Here is a 17143-nt window from a genome sequence, read left to right on the forward strand (position 1 = left end):
TTATTATGACTATATTGAATACTAGGGAAATAGCACGTGTGTTTCGGCAATGGAAGGTATGGGTTGTATTCTCATCCTTCACGAAACACACCGATCGAAAAAAGAGAAGGAGCCATCAGCTCAGTGGATGGCCTACCTATAGTGGAAAAATATACTTTCATTTTTCGTTTGATCATCGGTATCGTGCTTCACACTCAAACAAAACCCATCTCTACTACATTTCGTCAATCACTTCGTGGAAACTTCGAAAAATACGAAACTCTTGAGAAACAGTTCAAAAGATTGCTCAAAGGAAAGAAACACGGGTAAAGGAGACGTTTTATGGATGGTTTATCACGCAAAACGTCAATGAACGCTCTGTGAAAAGTTGCTAGAAATATGCGGAATCATGCTTCTTCAAACGACTGCTGGATATTCGATTTTACAGGGAAAGTCTGTCCTGATTACACCGCCATGCAGGAAATAGATCGACACGTTTCACCCAAAAGATGTGTCATAGAAATGTCTATTGCCATTCTCTCATGTAAACATTTGGCACCAGGAATGGATGGAATCGAGTTCAACTTGTTTAAAAAACCTTCCAATTGTGGCGAAAAAAAACGATTTATGAACCTATTCAACCAATTCCTGGAGCGAAATATTGTTCCACAATGGCCTGCTTCTATCGACAGCCGAGTGAACACTGGAATTGACATTTTATTAGTACCAGACACTATTCTACTTACTCTTTCTAAAGGTAAAATGGGGGTGTCAATCGTCGTATGTAACGAATTTGACAGAAGCGTAAAAACTGTCTATACGACCTGTTGTTTTTCCTAATAAAAGTGCAAATTTAGCAAATCTTCAATATAAAACGGTTGTGGGTGGTATATAAAATGTTAGCTACGCTTTCCGTGAGGTATTACTCATTATAATACACGTTTAAACTACTAAAATGCACACGGCCTTGGTGATAAGGCATGCAAACCGTCGTATAATATTGATTGGTTAAAAAACGTTTGTTTTTTAACATGAACGCTATCAGTACCTTGCTCAGTCAATAGCAGCACTCCTGAGATGCTAGTTAATGGGAATTATCTATCTCATTGAAAATAGGAACATTTTTTTGTTCACCAAAACAAAACACCTTGTTTCTCTAGTTGAAAAATGTTACATACGACCCAATCAAAAAGGACTCCAGAACTGTTGCTATGCGCTAGTCTGGGCCCATAACCTGATAGAAAATAGAAGTGTCTTACCAAGTTAAGGTACTAGCAACGAATGATATTTGAATATTTATTCAAATGCAGCGCTTAGTATGCTAACAAATTTAATATGGATTATAGAATGTCTGTAAGGTACCAACATTTATAAACGTTCTTTTACTGAATGTGGAGATATCTCTGTTTCAGGAAAAATAATTCGACGCAACTGACAGCCACAGCATGCTATTAAAGCTCTGACGATCTGACGTCAAATGCTATTTTTTTCTGAATTGGCAATAATTTATTGATTATTGTATTATTGTATACATTGTATACCATGAAAAAACAGTCTACAAGTAAGTTTTGTCCGTCAAAACCAATCCTCTGGTACGGCCATTGGTTTTTTAAGCTGCCGTCAGTGATAGTGATGGCATTGATGTTGGAATGATTTTAAGATTCGGCCATACGTTACCATCATCATGGCTTAGCGATGAGTTTCACCCATCAGAGTATGACCAACCGATAGGACGGTCATTGATTCTTGAACTCTTTTTCATGCACTTTTTTCTTATAATTTCATAGATCGATAGAAACTCAACTGAAACAGAACAAAAAATGAAAACACTAAAGGGTGATACGGTCAAAATTTGGTCAATATCAACTTGACGTATTTCTTTCAATTTTGCATTTAAAAAACCTGAACACCCCTCATTTTGAAGGTGTGTGTGTAGAATGTTGCTCCTATTTTGATTTTGGAATTCACTCTTCAGTTGTCAAAATGCCGTCCAAGCAAGAAGAGCAGCGTATCAAAATTTTGCTCGCGCATCGCGAAAATCCGAGCTACTCGCACGCAAAGTTGGCAAAATCGCTAAAAGTTGCCAAATCAACCGTTACAAATGTAATTAAAGTGTTTGGGGAACGTTTGTCGACAGCCAGGAAGTCTGGATCGGGGGGAAATCGAAAACCGGAAGCCGCTGAGACGACAAAGAGAGTTGCCGGTAGTTTCAAGCGTAACCCTAACCTCTCTCTCCGAGATGCCGCAAATAAGCTGGGTATATCGTCTACAACCGTGCATCGAGCCAAAAAACGAGCCGGACTATCGACTTACAAGAAGGTAGTGACTCCAAATCGCGATGATAAACAAAATACGACGGCCAAAGCGCGATCCCGGAGGCTGTACACGACGATGCTGACGAAGTTTGACTGCGTGGTAATAGACGACAAAACCTACGTCAAAGCCGACTACAAGCAGCTTCCGGGACAGGAGTTTTATACGGCAAAAGGAAGGGGAAAGGTAGCAGATGTTTTCAAGCACATGAAACTGTCAAAGTTCGCAAAGAAATATCTGGTTTGGCAAGCCATCTGTACCTGTGGCTTGAAAAGCAGCATTTTCATAGCTTCCGGGACTGTCAACCAAGAAATTTACGTGAAAGAGTGTTTGAATAAACGTCTGCTGCCTTTCCTGAAGAAACACGGTTGTTCCGTACTGTTTTGGCCGGATTTGGCATCTTGCCATTACGGTAAAAAGGCCATGGAGTGGTACGCAGCCAACAACGTGCAGGTGGTTCCCAAGGACAAGAACCCTCTCAACACGCCAGAGCTCCGCCCAATTGAGAAATACTGGGCTATTGTCAAGCGGAACATAAAGAAGACCAAAAAAACTGCTAAGGGCGAGCAGCAGTTCAAGGCAAACTGGCTTTCTGCGGCGAAGAAGGTGGACAAGGTGGCTGTACAAAATCTGATGGCAGGGGTCAAGCGTAAGGCCCGGCAATTCGGATTTGGAAAAGCGGAAGCCTAACTGAATATTTTTCCTGAATTTTATACTAATTGAACTTGAAAAAGAAATTTAATTTGATTTTTTAAATAAACGATTTCACCGATTTACACGCGTTTTCCCTTGACCAAATTTTGACCGTATCACCCTTTATTAAAATGATAAATGTTCACCAGTTCGACAACGTTACCAACGGCCATAACGCATAAACGAAGCTGACACTCGTAATGTTTACATCGGCTGTCAATAACTGACGTATAATTGAACCAAAGAGCCAAAAAAAAATCTGCTTCAAGCAAAGTGTTCTTGTATGACTTTTGTGCCACCGGAGTGGTCAAAACTCCAGCTGATATTTCCCGGGACTTTACAAAAGAATACAATCAAACGCAATCATCATGCGAACATAGCCAGTATTTGTTTTACTTCACATTTCGCAAAGTTGCTTTCGACTGTTGTGACCGTTATGACGTTGACATCATCGTCTCCCGCAATGTTTGCATTTTCCCCTCTACCAAACATGCGTGAGGGCTAAAGAAATCTATAGAGGGTGTAGCCAAGGTTGGTTCTATGAGGCCGGGGAAGCACTCTCAGTATTTCCTATAGAACATTCGGGAATTGCTGAGTGCTTTGTCCAAACACTGCTTTGTCATCACCTTTGTTTGGGTTCTTATCTTATTGCTCTATTCCAGATAGTGATAAAGCCAGCTATCAAATTCAATTTTATTCAATTTGAAACTAAATGTCTTCGATTTTGCCGTTCTGGTACCTTTAACGTTTTGATACAGAGGTAATGGCTGATTCAATGGTAGAATTAGCAGGTTGCTTTGATATTCCAACAGCATGAAGGTTTCAAAATGTGACTCAGTAATAGCCCCCTGGAGAAAGTAGACACTCGGGCAATAATGGGCGCAATAAAAGATGAGCTTTATCAGCATCAAAACACTTTCAATGAATTTTATCATCTTGGCCGACAGCATGCAATCGCCAACTGGCAATACAAATGGAGTGTAGGCGAACTTGGACGGCGGCTACATTTCATAATCCCTACGGTAGCGGCCAAACCATGGTTTAAAGAGTTGGATATGAGTCGTGGTTTTATTTGCGTTATGTCTCGACTCATGTCTACTCACTATTTTCTAGACTCACATCTTCATCGTATTAGTTTGACGAACAGTAATGTCTGCGTCTGCAATGAAAGTTGCCATGACATCGAGCGTATTGTTTGGTCATGTGAGGAATTTCTCCCAGCACGACAGCAACTAATAGAAACCCTTTGGGCCCGAGGTTAACAACCAAGTAGGGAAAGGAGGGACATAGTGAACAGGTGGAACATGTAATGAGCATCCTCTAATTTAGCCTTAATTTTTAATTGTTCAAAACAAATTAATTGGTAGTAGGTTCGATATCAATATGATATTGAACCTACTACCAATTAATTTGTTTTGAACAATTAAAAATTTAAGGTTAATGTTCAAGATGCTCATTATGCTCCACCTGTTCACTATTCCCCTCCTACCCCTACCCGTTAGAGATATCGTAGCATGAATATGATGTCAATCATACAAGGTCTGGGACAACAGGCAGCTTGCTGGTGTTAGAATCAAAAATGTTGTAAACATTGCTAAGTAAGCGAATGACTACGTCAAATCAGCACAACATTCCATACTGCGAACAGCAGACGTGACGTCACAGAAAATAGTTCTGTCATGTAAAAAGTAAGAGGTTGTATCCAAGACACGACTGTAGATTTGACGTAGGATTACGAAAGGTAGTTTTGATGTCACAGCAAAAGTTTAGTAAATATTAAATTGATTTCTTAAATCGTTACCACAGAAAAAGATCGCAAGGTTGAAATTCGGAAGCAATTTAATTGTTCTGTTTTTAGGTGCTCTGTCGGTGTCTATGTAGCCAATTCTGGACGATGTGTCTTGGATAAAAACTCCAACTCCCCGGCAAGGTGACAGATAATCTTAGTTTCACGTACCCACTTGCAAATAGTAGATGTCGCCACACAACGTAAACAAAGGGGCTGCCCTTCACCGCCGCAATGGTATTTCTCTATGGGAAGGCAACTTTTTGTTTCACCATGTGTGGATGTCAAGCAACAAGCAAGAATGCCATGTGAAAAGAGCGATTTATGATTTTCGTGGTGAAATGAAATAAATCCAAACAAATTGGAACAGATTGATTGAAGTTATATATATTATATAATCAAATAGAAATAAAAACACATTGGTTAATTCTATTATATTTTGCTCTTGAATATTATCAGTCTTGAGAATAATGTTTCTGAGCATACTTGTGCGGTGAAGACTTGCAATAAAAAGCCGTATCATTAAAAACAGTTTACTTCCCCATCTTTCTATTGAGGGGTGAAAAAAACACAAAATTGATTCTTATTCGCGGTGAGTAGCAGGTTTGCTGTGTGAACACTAACATTTCGTATATCCATTCAAACATGAAGAAATAAATAAAATAAATTAAAATAAGCGTCTCTCAACAAAAGATATTCATAATGAGCTTCTAAAACGAATAAATTTCAGTGATTGTCTTTTGTTACACCCGTCCGTTTAATTAACATTGTTCCCCACCAACTTGAAGTTTCAAGAAACAGATGAGGCTATCTGTTTTTATTTTCAGTATTTTATTTACTTTATTTACATATCTGCATTCGCCCTATTCAGATAACACTTCTGAAATTTGTGAGTTTGACAGAACCACCAGCACCAAATTTTCGGAGTACACTGGAAATGTACTGGACTTGTCAAGTTGCCCCCGGGTTGAAAAACTCTTACTTGAACTCTTTACTTAACACTTTTATTTGTGGTCCTGAAAAGGACCGATGGATTGAAAGCTTGGAAGCCAGTTTAGAACAATGCTGTGGAATTATTTCCTCGGTGTTCTTGAAGATGATAGCAGTGCTCATGCGTTACACCTGGATCGATTGGTGAACATTTTGGTGAAGGCCGATGGCATAGTAGTCCTCAATTGATGTTCTTGGTGAATTAATACGTTACAAACAATGTACATCTTTGTTTCGAAGGGATATCCAATGGTCTACTTTGTCCTGAAGACCCTTCTCCAGCATCCCAACCAGTAGAAAAAGCAATGTTGTATCTAGCCGTTCTTATCCTAACGCGATACCATCGATTTTTTTCAGCTTCAGTTTTCGGAGGTTTGTTTGCTGGCAGTTCCTTTGCACGCTTATATACGTGATCCGCGCTTGTATTGTGAAGCCAAATGCTGCGACATGGCTGTATGGCTGTAAACTCGCAAAAAATTTCTCAAATATCACTTACTTCGCACTACAATTGTAGGAGTTTGAAGAGATTGAACTGCCCATTAATTTTGGTATTCGGAAATTAAATCTGTGTCAGGGAAAACACATCGATCACAGAATCTAAACATACTGGCCGGTACCTACGTTTATGCTTTTTGATTCAAATTCTAAGCCCCTCTTATCAATAAAATTCGGGTAGAATTTTATTGCATCAAAAAGGCAATCGATGATAATTTTAATTATTATAGCAACAATTGCACCTTAGTTTTAACAGATTTGAAGAAAAATTTCCTATCAATTGACATATTAAGAATTAAAATCCATCATCTCTGGATCAAAATGAGACCACTTTCAAGCCGCGACTGACTTTGGTTTTTTTAAATTGCACCCCCAATGTTGCCTTAAAAATACATGGTATGTTAGATTTATACTTATGGGAACTTACATCCGATTGATGACCTTGACATGTCTTGCGTCACTTTTCATATAAACCAATCTACATTGATCGATTCTCTCCATCGACTCTCTCTTTCGTTGATAACTTGACTGCATTCATATTTCGGGCTAATTTGTAACCAGTGGTGTGCCTGTCTGTCTGAGATTAGTGAGATTGTCGCGATTAGTGTTTCGTATGTTATGTATAACAATATGCCAAGGAAAGGTTTGAATACAAGCTACCAACACCACCAATCCCCCACAAAATCACCCACTGGACAGTACACAGCCACACCACTAAACGACATGAAGATCCTCTACCTACCACCAGATGGCACTGTTTACTGGATTTGGAGGCCATTAGGAGGTGGCATAATGGGGCCATGATGAGGCGAAATAGGGCGGAAGGACGATGGCTCATCGAGGAGGAGAGGAGGAAGGAGGAGAAAGAATAGGTCAGCCACCATCGTTGAGAATCATTTGATTGGCGAAACTCAAACAGCGAGGCTTCGTTAAGCAAGTTCAAGCAAGTTTGAAATTCAGTAAGAACCGTGAGGACGTGAAAAAAGTGAAGAAGGAGAGTGAGATGCAGAACCATACAGGTAAAATTCCCTTCGAGAGAAACACCTTCTCGATCGCCAATAACCGCCATCGTGATTCCCCATTATGTCCATGATACTAAGGTATCCGGGAATACAAACCAACGGCCCATAAACCGTTAGATGCCACGAGTATAGTGAGGAGAGAGAGAGATCGAAGAGCCGTCGCGGAAAGTACCGAAGTACGCGACCGGCTTGCGAACCAAGTCGAAGCAAAGGAACCGACTGGACTGTGAAAAGAGCCAGAAAGAAGTTGAGGAAGGCGAAGGAGTGGCTGTGGAAGGACCAACAGCGGGCCCGCGCTAAAGAACAAGAAGAAACGTTAGGCGAAACGGGGTAGGAGATAGCCAATAAGAAAGTGGGATGAAAGTGGGAACAATAAATATACATGTAGCTAAACAAGTGTTGTGTGTGTTGGATATTTGAGTGTTTCCTTGGCCGTGATATTCGAGCGTGCAATTCCGACCCTGAGGTAGTGTAAAGGGGGTCTCATTAGTGCTGGGCAGGGAGTACCCCATCTGTTACAAATTTGTCCACATAATCTATTAAAAGAAACTATTATTGAGCATATTAGACGATAATAACAGCTGAACATGTTTTTGGAGCCGAGTTATTAACGAAAGAGAGGGTCGATGAAAAGAATCGATCAATGTAGATTGGTCTATTTAAAGGTTAACGTGAGAATTTTCCTGAAAATTCTCTGTAACAAATTTATGGTGGTCCTGAAAATGACCGATTTATCGTGATAGTTGAGTAATGCTGAGCTATTAAGGTGTTCGACACAGATAAGGCAGGCGAGCTGTATGTTGTTTGGAACAGTGACGCGCTTGGCATAGATGGCCAACAACGACTCACGAAGATCTACTAAATCCGATCAGTAGCTGTGCGGCTTTTTCCTCCTTCTTCGGTAAATGAACCGCTCAGTGGACTGCAGTTCGCGCTTGCGCGCCGCCTTTCGTCGAGTACTGGAGAACAATCTGCAACGCCACGCGCCGAAAGCACTCTGCTGATGATGCTGAATACTGGACACCACAACTCACCACACGCGGTGAATGAATAAACACCGTTCAGTGAGACCGGAGTAAATTCGTTTTTTAAATCTGTCTTAGGGAAAGCGCTTTTTGCAGTCAAACGGTGATAATTCTTATTATTATAGCAGCAGTTGCACATTCGTGCAATTTTCAATAGTGACCTTTTGAAAATTGATAAAAAGTTCATTTTAGATTCGCAGATGACATTCCAATCGATTAAGCCAATTAATTTTTAGAATTAATATCAATTCGCTTTTGACAGAGTTATAAGTGGTCAAAACCTGACCACTTTTCGTAACGCTTTCGATTGTGGTTTTTTGAAATTGCACTCCCAATATGTTGCCGAAAGATGAGATGATACGAACACCACTAAACATTTCCAGATTTCAGTAATACCAATAAGCCAGTTGCACCAGACCTTGTATAATTAACATCGACTAGCTAGCCGAGATTTAAAATACCGTCACCCCTGTGACACTGACACTGGACCAAAAAACATAGTTTTCGTTCTCTACGTCACATTTCACCAAGGAAATCAATTTGAAGCATGCGAAGAGATAGTTGATTAAAATGTATGTCTTCTTTTTTTTTTTAACGTCGATCTCTGTTCCGGACATCGATTGCCATCCATTGACGGCAATCGAATGTGCAAGAAGGCAGCTTCCACACCTTCCACGTAAGATATCGCACCCATTCAAACACACTCGGGCCGGGACCACCGACTGTACTTCCTTTCCGAAGGAAGACGTGACCAGAGATTTTGATGCCTCAGAAAAATCTCACCTACCTCGGCAGGGATTGAACCCAGACCCATTGGGGTGAGAAAGCAGTCACGCTTACCACTACACCACCGGCGCCGGATGAAATTGAAGTTTCATTTTACTAAATTCTATAAATTATGGCCCAACATCACCGCCCCACATTTGGCCATAAATATAAATTTGGTTTGAATATCATAAAATATGTAAATGTAGCGTAGCTATTAGAAGTACACTTGGTTATGATCATAATGCAATTAGTATATATCACTGAAGATCACGTGTAACCCACGTCTATGCAGGTAATTGTATGTTATTTGAATAAGTTTATTAAGAGATTTTTTGACAACGTTTTTTTCTAGTATTTATGACACATAACTTTACAATACTATTTAAATAAAACAACTCGTTAATGTTATTTATGCCTTACTCCATGAGTTGAAAAACATGTCATATTTACACCATGTTTAATCATAGTCCTCGTTTTCTGTGAAATCAATATATTTGGCCCAATGTCACCCCAACAATCAAGTCTATTGATCTTTTCGTGTGAATGTCTATTACAGTAAGTCCGTTGTCTTTCCCTGTAAGCCTCTGCATGTTTTCCGATCCATCCAGAAGAGGCAAAAAATTACAGATGTGGATGCTGACAAAATGTATTCCTGTCCTTAAACACATACATAAAACAAAAATTGTGAGCTCGTTTAACCTCAAGGTAACCGCGAGTAATCGGTTACCTTTACTCTAACATAATTTAAGAATATAGGGTAAATGTTGGCTTCGGCACCCATTGACTGTTTTCGGCAACCTAAATTTAAACGTTGATTTCACTATGTTTTCCCATCAACGCACTTCCCTGAATGTGTTCAAACGATTGTTTAGCCTTTCAGCTTCAATCTGATTATATTTGAACGATCGAGCAATCCAGTAATGCTACATTTTTCTTCAAATAAAGCATACGCACTACAAAATGGGGTTGATTTCGAGTTGCCGATAATAGAACAGCTTGTTAACACGCAGTTCTAATGGGAAGGTTGCCGAAGAAAAAGAGGCTGCCGACAATAGTCACACTCACCTGAGAAGTTTGGAGCGTTGTAAAAACGCTTTCAAAACGTTTTGAAAAATTCTATCGATTGGAATGGATAGAGAAGCAAGCAGCAGATGAATGTAAACATACAGACACATCATATATGTGCGTGACGCTGAGAAAATGCTAGTAGCAGTGCAGACGCTGCTTAGATTGACGAGAATACGTAAATTCCCCTATATAAAAAAAAAAAACAAAAATCCAAACAAACAAAAATATTGTTGCACTGTAGGACGATGTCAATCATACAGATATAGTGGACATGGCTATTTGCGACGAAACATTCTTCATGTTTTGAGTACTTTATTGGAGTAGTGAAACATTTGGTTACACTCAGGTAAAAAAATATTTTTTTTATGTCTTGTTAAAATTGACGAACATCTATGGAAACATTGCAAACGAAGTCATTTTATGACACTTTGTCAAAATCGAAAATTTTCTATATCTTAATTGGCGAAGTTATAGGGTGAAAATGGAGTACAGACTGTGGAAGTGCATTTAGAACACTAAGTTGAGAGCACGCAATAAGTTAATATGCGCTAAGCAATAAGCTTGAAATGCGAATAAGAAGAAGAAGATAAATACGGGCTATCTTAGCTCGTATACGAGCTATAGAAAGTGCGAATTTTGGAGGTGACGGACCACCAGCAGCAACAAAAGTAGCAGCAGCAGAAACAGCAGCAGCACCCGTGGGAGCTGCATCGCTAATTCGTGTAGCCGTGGCCGAAGCTGGAAATCTCGGTCCGGTCACGACACTCAATACGCATTGAAAGAGCAGTTAGGATCAGGGTTGGTAAAGTTGACCCACCCCAATGCACATACTTGAAAAAATGGTAATGAAAACAGCAAAACTTAACAAAACATTGAGGAACTTTATTTGAAAAATCATTAGGCATCCTCTTGGATCCCCCTATGAATTGTATATGTAACAGTAGGGTATATGATGTTTTTGATAAATCTTGATATTTTGACGTAGAACTACGTCTTTGTCGACTAAACTGGGGTGCAAATAAAAAAATATATGTGGTGAAGGAGTGTTAGGTTTTGAACGCTTGTAGCTTTGTCATTTATAAATGAAATTAAAATCCAAATACGCCAATCGATAGGATATTACATTACAAACCTGCTGAAATAAATATGTTTTCCAATTTTTCTGTAATTAAACTTTTCAAAATGTACAAATGATAATTTTATCACTGTTTTCATGAAATAAGCCTTTTTCCCAAACCCAGCCATCATAAACTAATACCACTTGGTTGCACATCATTCTGCTTGAACCTGAAAAGATATAAATCAGCGCTGCTCTCCTGCCTCTGCTCCACAAGAAGAACGGATTACAGAGGAACAAATTTGCTCAGCGCTGAAACACAGTACGAACATGAAGGCTCCCGGGTTTGACGGAATATTCAACCTAGAGTTGAAAAATCTCAGCGCGAGGGTGCACTCGCTGCTGGCTGCCATCCTCAACAGATGCTTGGAGCTGCACTACTTTCCAAGCATCTGGAAGGTGGCAAAAATCATCCCGATCCGCAAACCTGGGAAAGACCCTTCACTACCGTCAAGCTACAGACCGATTAGCCTGCTCTCAGCGCTGAGCAAGCTGTTCGAAAAATTGATCCTCAGCCGACTAAACAAGTTTGTGGAGGAACATGACATTCTTCTTCCGGAACAGTTCGGGTTCCGCAAGGGGCATTCCACCAATCATCAGCTAGTGCGGGTGATGAATAACATCCGAAGTAACAAAGCTGTATCCAAGTCCACAGCCATGGCCTTGTTAGACGTCGAAAAGGCGTTTGACAATGTCTGGCACGACGGACTTATATACAAGCTTTGTAACTCCAACTTTCCACCATACCTTGTGAAAATCACCCGTAACTATCTCCAGCAAAGGTCGTTCAGGGTGTCGTTGAATAGTTCCCTTTCGGGACAATTTCCGATCCCAGCAGGTGTTCCGCAAGGGAGTCTGCTGGGACCACTGCTTTACAGCATCTACACGTCGGACATCCCTCCTCTAGGAGACGGTTGCGTGTTCTTTCTGTTTGCAGATGACACCGCGATAGCCGTCAAGGGTAGGATGCCTCGTGAAATTACGAACAAGCTCCAACGATGCCTTGACACCTTTACTGATTATGCCACCACGTGGAAAATCAAAATCAACGCCCTTGAAAACCCAAGCAATCATGTTCCTTCACAGACAATCGCCAAAACTTAAACCGTCTCCCTCCTGTACCGTAATAATGGATGGTACAAGGGTCGAGTGGTCCACTGATGTTACTTATCTCGGGATGTTGTTCGATGAGAAGCTCCTGTTCCGCTCGCACATAGAGAAAACCCTAGTTAAGTGCTCCGCCTTGGTTAGGTGTTTGTATCCGCTCATTTGCCGCAGATCCCGCCTCTCAAGGCAAAACAAACTGGCTGTTTACAAACAGATCATAGCCCCCGCGATCTTCTATGCCGCCCCGGTGTGGGAATTGTGCGCTCAGACCCACAGGAACAAAATCCAGGTTGCACAGAATAGAGTGTTGAGGATGATCCTAGATCGTCCATTCGACACAAGAATAGCAGACCTCCATCAAGAGGCAGAAATTCCCAAAGTAGATTCCAAAATTGATGATATGACAACTAAATTTGTTCAAAAATGCAATCTTTCTGAACATGCTTTAATAAGCAATTTGTACATAGTAGGTTAAGTGTAAATAGTAGAGTAGGTTAGTTTTAAGCTGTAAATAGTAGTATTAAGTAGTTTCTCTTCAAATTCTAAAAACAAAACAAACCAATCCCACCAAGGTGGTCGACCGTGTACTAAGTCTAGGACTAATTCTGTAAAACAAATTTTGAATTTTGCCCATACCTAAAGATGAAGAAAGCAATTAAATCACTTAGTAAAAATTTATATGGTAATCGTCCAAGTTAAACTAAAATAAAGATCATTTAAACTAACTAAAACTGCCTCTGCTCATTACCGCTTCGGACGCAGCAAGCAGGACTAAGTCAGCGGCTGAAGGTGGATCACGGCGTGTCCACCACAATGAGGAATGAGATTTGAAAAACGTGCATGTAAAACCCCCTCCCCCCTCAACATAACCCGAAAAAGACGTGGACTTTGACGATCATTTTTTCCGGGAAATAAATTTTAAGCAAACCACAATTATGTATAAACAATTAATTTTTTTACATGCAGAGCCAACATTTTCAAAAAAAAATGCTTAACAGGAGACATACACTCGATGAATTACCGGTGGAGGCGAACCAGCCCCAGGCTGAAAGCCTCCCTAAAAAAGATTAATCAATCAATCGATGAATTACCAACAACTGACTGTAAAACATATCTGGTACCTCTATATATGCAATTATATTAACATCCAAAGTCCATCGTTTTTTACATATTCTGCACAAAAGAAACTTTCTGCTTCGCCCCATTCATAAAAAAAACGGCGGGAAATTCTGTCAGTTGCGCGGCTTAGAAAGCATGTTTTGTGCAGAATATGTAAATAAGGAGGGACTTCGGATGTATTTTTTCTGCAAAATAAGTAAAAAAGGAGGAACGTCGGATTCTAACCTAAATGCATATATCATGCATCATAGATATCATAGATCTATATGTTCTACGTCATACTGCGGTCGTGTCTAGGACACAACCCTTTAATTTTTTTATAACTGTAAAATAATAAATCCCAAGAAACGTTATGTCGTCATTCACCGCTCAACCTCCCATAATTATTATCATTATTTCTGTAATTTATTGCAATTTAAACCAACATCATATTCCTTTGCATATTGTTGTAATAATATGCGAGTTTATAGAAAAAATAATGATAATCTTACCACCGACAAACCGACATGAATTATTATTATTTCCTTTATTTAACGTCGGTCTCTGTTCCGCAATCTAGTGCCAATCTCCAACGGGCATCGATTGCCATCCATTGACGGCAATCGAATGTGCAGGAAGGCAGCTTCCACATCTGCGTAGGATATCGCACCCATTCAACACACACATGGGCCGGGACCAACGGCATTACTTCCCTTCCGAAGGAAGACGTGACCAGAGATTTTTATGCCTCAGAAAAATCCCACCGACCTCGGCTAGGATTGAACCCAGACCCATCGGGGTGTTAGAAAGCAGTCACGCTTACCACTACACCACCGGTGCCGGCAAACCGACATGAATGATCATACAAATTTCAAAGAAATTTCTGATCAAAGCACAAAACCTGCATCTGCCGCCGTGTTCGCGGAAAATATTTATCCTAGTCACGAACACGCATACAAAATTTATGAGTTGGTTTTGACAGATGGGATCGCTGCACATTTGAATTGGGCGTTATGGATTCTCGATCAAGAGTTAAGATTAAGTTTCATGTCGGTTTGCTGGTGATCTTACGTTACATGCGATGACGATGTTCCATTTCTAAAAGGACTGCTTTATATTTAAATTTAGACAAATGTAATACAAAACTTTTGTAGTTAAATCATCACGTACATAGTTCAAAAAAGTACAAGCACATAAATGGAGCATCACAAATCAAATAAGTTTAATAATCAAATAAGTGTTAAGTTCTAAGACATTTCATGAAAGGTTGCAAATATTGTATATAAAAACCTAATTGTATACAAAAACCTAAGTTGCTCGTTTGCGTGAAATGAAATACAAGTTTACATAGCAATTGAAATTAAGAATTTGTTGATGTGTATTAACTAATTATGTTATCATATTCGATAAACACTACATTCTTAGCATAAACTCACCTTCAATGTTCTGTCGATTTGACCCAAAAAAAAGGTCAACAAGGCAATGATGATAAAGTTTACTCCACCCGCAAAATCCGTTAGCTTATCCAACTGAAAAATGGCAGCGATCAGGAAGAATATAATCTGCATTGCCACCGTCACGATTGCACTGATTGCGAAGTGATCCTCGTCCATAATATGAACGGCCATCGTTGCACTGCTCTGTAAGCCACTTTCCACTTCACAACTGAACGGTTTTTCTTTCAAATGACTGCCACACTATTCTACCCAATGTCACACACTCTTTTTTCTGATTTGTTGCCAATTCCAGCAATTCCGTATGATTGCCGATTCAAGGTCGTTAAATGGAAATTTTGATCCCACTATCCACTGCTGTTCGGTCAACACTACTACAGCCAATTATTGCACTAAAACTCATGCCACCGCCGTCGCCGCCGAAGCCGCCATGCTCGCAGATTGAGTCTCGAGATTTATGCCAGCATCTGCTAGAACCATCATCATCACCGACGGTACAACCGGCTTCGCATTCATTTTTATTTTCCTTCGTCCGCACTCTCCTTGTGCCGATTTATGATGTTCCTCCAACTGTGTTTACATTGCTTATTTATATCGCTGGATATTGGCGGCACTGTTAATCGGAAACGGTTTATTTTATTTTATTTGTTTTATTGCTTTCCGACCGAGCGAAATCGAGGAAAGGTACATAAACATGGGAAAATTCACGCAGTCTTCATATGATTGGAAGCAGATTGAAAATCAGTTCCATCATTCATCCGGAATTTTCTGTTCTGAGTGGTTCACTGCATGGAATTTCTTTCCTTTTAGGTTAGAGTTAACATGAGTAAAATTATTATCTTGTAGACAAGCTAGTTATCGCCTCAATGAGGTTGCTAGATATGCTCGTATTCTTATTGTTGATTGCAACTGGACTACTAAACAAATGCTAAAAGTGTAATAAAAGTTCTCGTTTCCGTAATATTGTTTTGGTGTCTTCGGTGCACTTATTGCATGCTTCGTAAGGAATAGGCGCACCAAAGATGCCAAAACAATTGGGTGAAAATGTGCACTTTTATAATATTTTTTTTAGGTGAAAACGCGATTACTTGTCCAGTTTGGTACCGAATGCACAATCATGTTCCACTTTTTCACAATAGGACTACACAGTTCGAAAAAGTAGTGTAAATTTCTGTCCAATATGATGCACATAAATGGAGCGTGACACATCATATAAGTCTACATACTATGTAAATGCAAAATTTCATGAACAGTTGCAAATATTGTATACCAATGCCCATCTTTGTAAACAAAATTTCATACCGGCTACTCCTTTGCGTGAAATTAAACACAAATTACCTGAATGAATGTTTACATCACAATTAAACTTTTTTTTTTTTTTGCTGTGTACCCTGTGATATACTAAAGGCTAGATCATTTAGAAATGGGGCACTTCATTTTTGCGATAGCGACCCTCCCAGTGGTCGGATATACAAGCTTTTGACAGCGTTTTGCTGTTTGTAAACAGTTATGCTCGGTCTTTTTTTTACAAAGTTTAAAACTAACGTAGTTCCGAGATATTCATCATGCAGGATCAGAGCTGGTAAATATCACGACCATCATATGACAATGAGAAAACAGGTCTTCTCACTATCACGAGACGAAACTACCTATCATTAGCTTTCTTTTCATTTTTCAATGATCAAGCACTCATGAGAATAATTCTTATGAGGCTTTGATATCAACATTTCTAACTGATTTAGATGAATTTAGGCAGTCAATCGTATGTAATCGGTAGAGTGAATATATTATTACGATTTCCTCGGCACAAGTAACTTTAATAGCAATAAATGAGCTAGTCATTACGATGATCACAACACTGTCACGTTCTGGCATGACAAAAAATTCGATGAAATTTTGCATAAAATCTCTATCATCGTTTTCTCATCCGGTGATAGTGACAGAAGTATCTCTGTAAATATCGCGTGAGATTTTTCATTGAAAATTACATTTGCCAGCCCTGTGCAGGAGGAGAAAAGAAAAAAATAATTGTGCACAGTTACCTCCAAAGTCCATGAGCGTCAACTCAAGAACTGGCCAAACTGCTGGATAATCTTAAAAAAAAAAGAAATTAGAGGGATTAAAAAGTACAAGGAAACACGCATATCTGCCCCCAAAGTGCAAACAAAGCGCCGGAGTGGAACCATTTATCCTCATCTACTACGGTTGAAGGTTATTCGAAAAATCAA

General features: G+C 39.6%; 1 protein-coding gene across 6 annotated transcripts in view; it reads right to left on the bottom strand.

Moving 5' to 3' along the window:
• LOC135700614 (uncharacterized) overlaps positions 1–17143 on the bottom strand; it is a 127535-nt gene that overhangs the window by 100170 nt on the left and 10222 nt on the right. For all 6 annotated transcript variants that reach the window (XM_065221174.1, XM_065221173.1, XM_065221172.1 and 3 more), the window contains exon 2: positions 14898–15528. In XM_065221174.1, the coding sequence (XP_065077246.1) occupies positions 14898–15089 (192 nt within the window). In that variant the 5' untranslated portion in view covers positions 15090–15528. The remainder of the gene's footprint in view (positions 1–14897; positions 15529–17143) is intronic.

This window comes from Ochlerotatus camptorhynchus, unplaced genomic scaffold (genome assembly GCF_037179485.1).
Source record: "Ochlerotatus camptorhynchus isolate MF236.1 unplaced genomic scaffold, CSIRO-AGI_Acam_v1.1 ptg000139l, whole genome shotgun sequence".
Lineage (NCBI taxonomy): Eukaryota > Metazoa > Arthropoda > Insecta > Diptera > Culicidae > Ochlerotatus > Ochlerotatus camptorhynchus.